The sequence below is a fragment of the Penaeus chinensis genome, chromosome 32 (genome assembly GCF_019202785.1).
Source record: "Penaeus chinensis breed Huanghai No. 1 chromosome 32, ASM1920278v2, whole genome shotgun sequence".
NCBI classification, from domain to species: Eukaryota; Metazoa; Arthropoda; class Malacostraca; order Decapoda; family Penaeidae; genus Penaeus; species Penaeus chinensis.
In genome coordinates this window covers 26,228,386-26,230,885 of record NC_061850.1, presented here as the reverse complement: position 1 = coordinate 26,230,885, position 2,500 = coordinate 26,228,386, and the positions used below count along the sequence as shown (strand labels likewise).

At 44.0% G+C, this 2,500-nt stretch overlaps 1 protein-coding gene across 1 annotated transcript in view; it reads right to left on the bottom strand.

Moving 5' to 3' along the window:
- Positions 1–2,500, bottom strand: part of LOC125042377 (kinesin light chain-like) — a 123,204-nt gene that overhangs the window by 110,514 nt on the left and 10,190 nt on the right. Inside the window, 1 exon segment of the mRNA XM_047637958.1 lies at positions 859–915. Within this exon segment, the coding sequence (XP_047493914.1) occupies positions 859–878 (20 nt within the window). The 5' untranslated portion in view covers positions 879–915.

Genomic DNA, 2,500 nt, shown 5'->3' with positions numbered 1-2,500 from the left:
CATATATATACATATATATATATATATATATAGAGAGAGAGAGAGAGAGAGAGAGAGAGAGAGAGAGAGAGAGAGAGAGAGAGAGAGAGAGAGAGAGAGAGAGAGAGAGAGAGCACTACCAATAAAGTAACATTTTAGTGTTCCCTTCTAAATATAACTGTAATTAATTTTGTTTGTGTGCGTGCGTGGGCCGTGTCTGTTCTTTCTGTGTGCTTTTGCGTCTGCAAATTGGCAAAAAATAAGCCCAACGACCGATAAGCCCGAGCAGGCGATTGCAGAGTACCCCCGCCACATAACCCTAAGGAGTTGAATACTCTTGTTGCATCCATTAATTTTTCCGTGTCACATTTGATTATTTCTCCGTAACAACCACTGGCAAGAATAATAAAAATTAAATCTAAACTAATGCAATCTCTTCAACAACTTATCAAGGTAACATAGACCTGCACCTATCAAGAGCAACAGCCAACCAGATAATGTAACATTATAACAATGACGATACGCAAACATCAACAAACTTTAAAAATTAAATACACAAACTTAAATACTACGTAATTCAATTACTACAACTACTACTACTACTACTACTACTACTACTACTACTACTAATAATAATAATAATAATAATAATAATAATAATAGTAAAATAATAATAATGATGATTGATTATAAATATATGATAATAATATCAATAACAATAACATTACTAATATCAATGGTGATGATACTGAAGGATGATAATACTGACGATGACGATGACAACCGTAAAGACAACAATGACAAATATGACAAATATGACGCCCTTACTGAAAACAGCAGCAGCAACGATGACCACGATAACCAACAGCGATGACTTACCCTTGTGACGACTCTTCCATACTCAGAGTGACATCTCCCAAGGGCGGTGCGGCTGGTCTGCGGGGGCGAGAGAAACAGACGGGTGTTACGTCATGGGTTTTTAACAGGAACTGTCTTTTCCAGCTGATTGGCAAGCTGGGCAAATAGAGGAGGAGGAGGAGGAGGAGGAGGAGGAGGAGGAGGAGGAGGAGGAGGAGGAGGAGGAGGAGGAGGAGGAGGAGGAGGAGGAGGAGGAGGAGGAGGAGGAGGAGGAGGAGGAGGAGGTGGAGGTGGAGGAGGAGGAGGAGGAGGAGGAGGAGGAGGAGGAGGAGGAGGAGGAGGAGGAGGAGGAGGAGGAGGAGGAGGAGGTGGAGGTGGAGGTGGAAGAGGAAGAGGAAGAGGAAGAGGAGAGAGAAGAAGAAGAAGAAGAAGAAGAAGAAGAAGAAGAAGAAGAAGAAGAAGAAGAAGAAGAAGAAGAAGAAGAAGAAGAAGAAGAAGAAGAAGAAGAAGAGGATGAAGAAGAGGATGAAGAAGAAGAGGATGAAGAAGAAGGAGGAGGGAGAGAGGGAGAGGAAAAACAAGAACAAGAAAAGGAAAGTAGGGGGAGGAGATAAAGACCGAAAGAAAGGGTGAGAGGAGGAAATGGAGAAGACGGAGTGAAGGGGGGGAGGGAGAAACAGAAACAAACAAATCATCATCAACAGTAATAACCCGCCGATCCCGAAACCCCAGCCTAACTATCGTACCAATACAACCAAACCAGGTGATCAGGTTTAACTACCACGCAGCTCTTTCCTGTGATAAGCTACTGTAGGTTGGCGAACCGTGCCTTAAATATATATATATAATTACAATATATAAATCTATAATTATATAACACACACACACACACACACACACACACACACACACACACACACACACACACACACACACACACACACACACACACACACACACACACACACACATATATATAGGTTACTTGTACAATTCACCCATCAAAACCCTGCCACCAATTTGCAACACGCTTCGCAGCGGTCTTTCTTCAGCGTCATGCACAAAAAGACGTGTTGCTTTGCACACCGCGGATTGTATTTATTAATGAAGCATCTGATACCATAATCGACCACCGCCGCAGTTAAATGTCAGATATTCAATTGCAACATGCTTTGTACCTATCACTTTTCATTATTCGCATCACTGATTATTGATTTGCAACATAGATTTCATCTGTCACATACATGACTGAGGTGGAGGAGGAAGACAGAGAAAGATAGGCGACGGTGAGTAGTAAAAGCAGCAGGCAAAGAAAGAGCAGATGATGAAAGGAAGAGGAGAGGGAAATGGAGAAGGAAAGGGAGAAACATAATGAAGGAGAATAGGGAGGAGGAGGAGAAGGAAAAGCAGAAAAAGAAGAGAGGAAGATGAAGGAGGGTAGGGAGGAGGAGAGGAGGAGGGAGGAGGTGAGGAGGAGGAGGAGGAGGAGGAAGAGGAGGAGGGCAGGAGAGGAGGAGAAGGGGGGTAGAGAAGAGGAGGAGGAGGAGAAGGAAGGAGAGAAGGAGAGGAGGAAGAAGGAGGATGGAGGAGGAGGAGGAGGAGAGGAGGAGGAGGAAGGAGGAGGAGGAGGGGAGGAGAGGAGGAGGAGAGAGGAGGAAGGAGG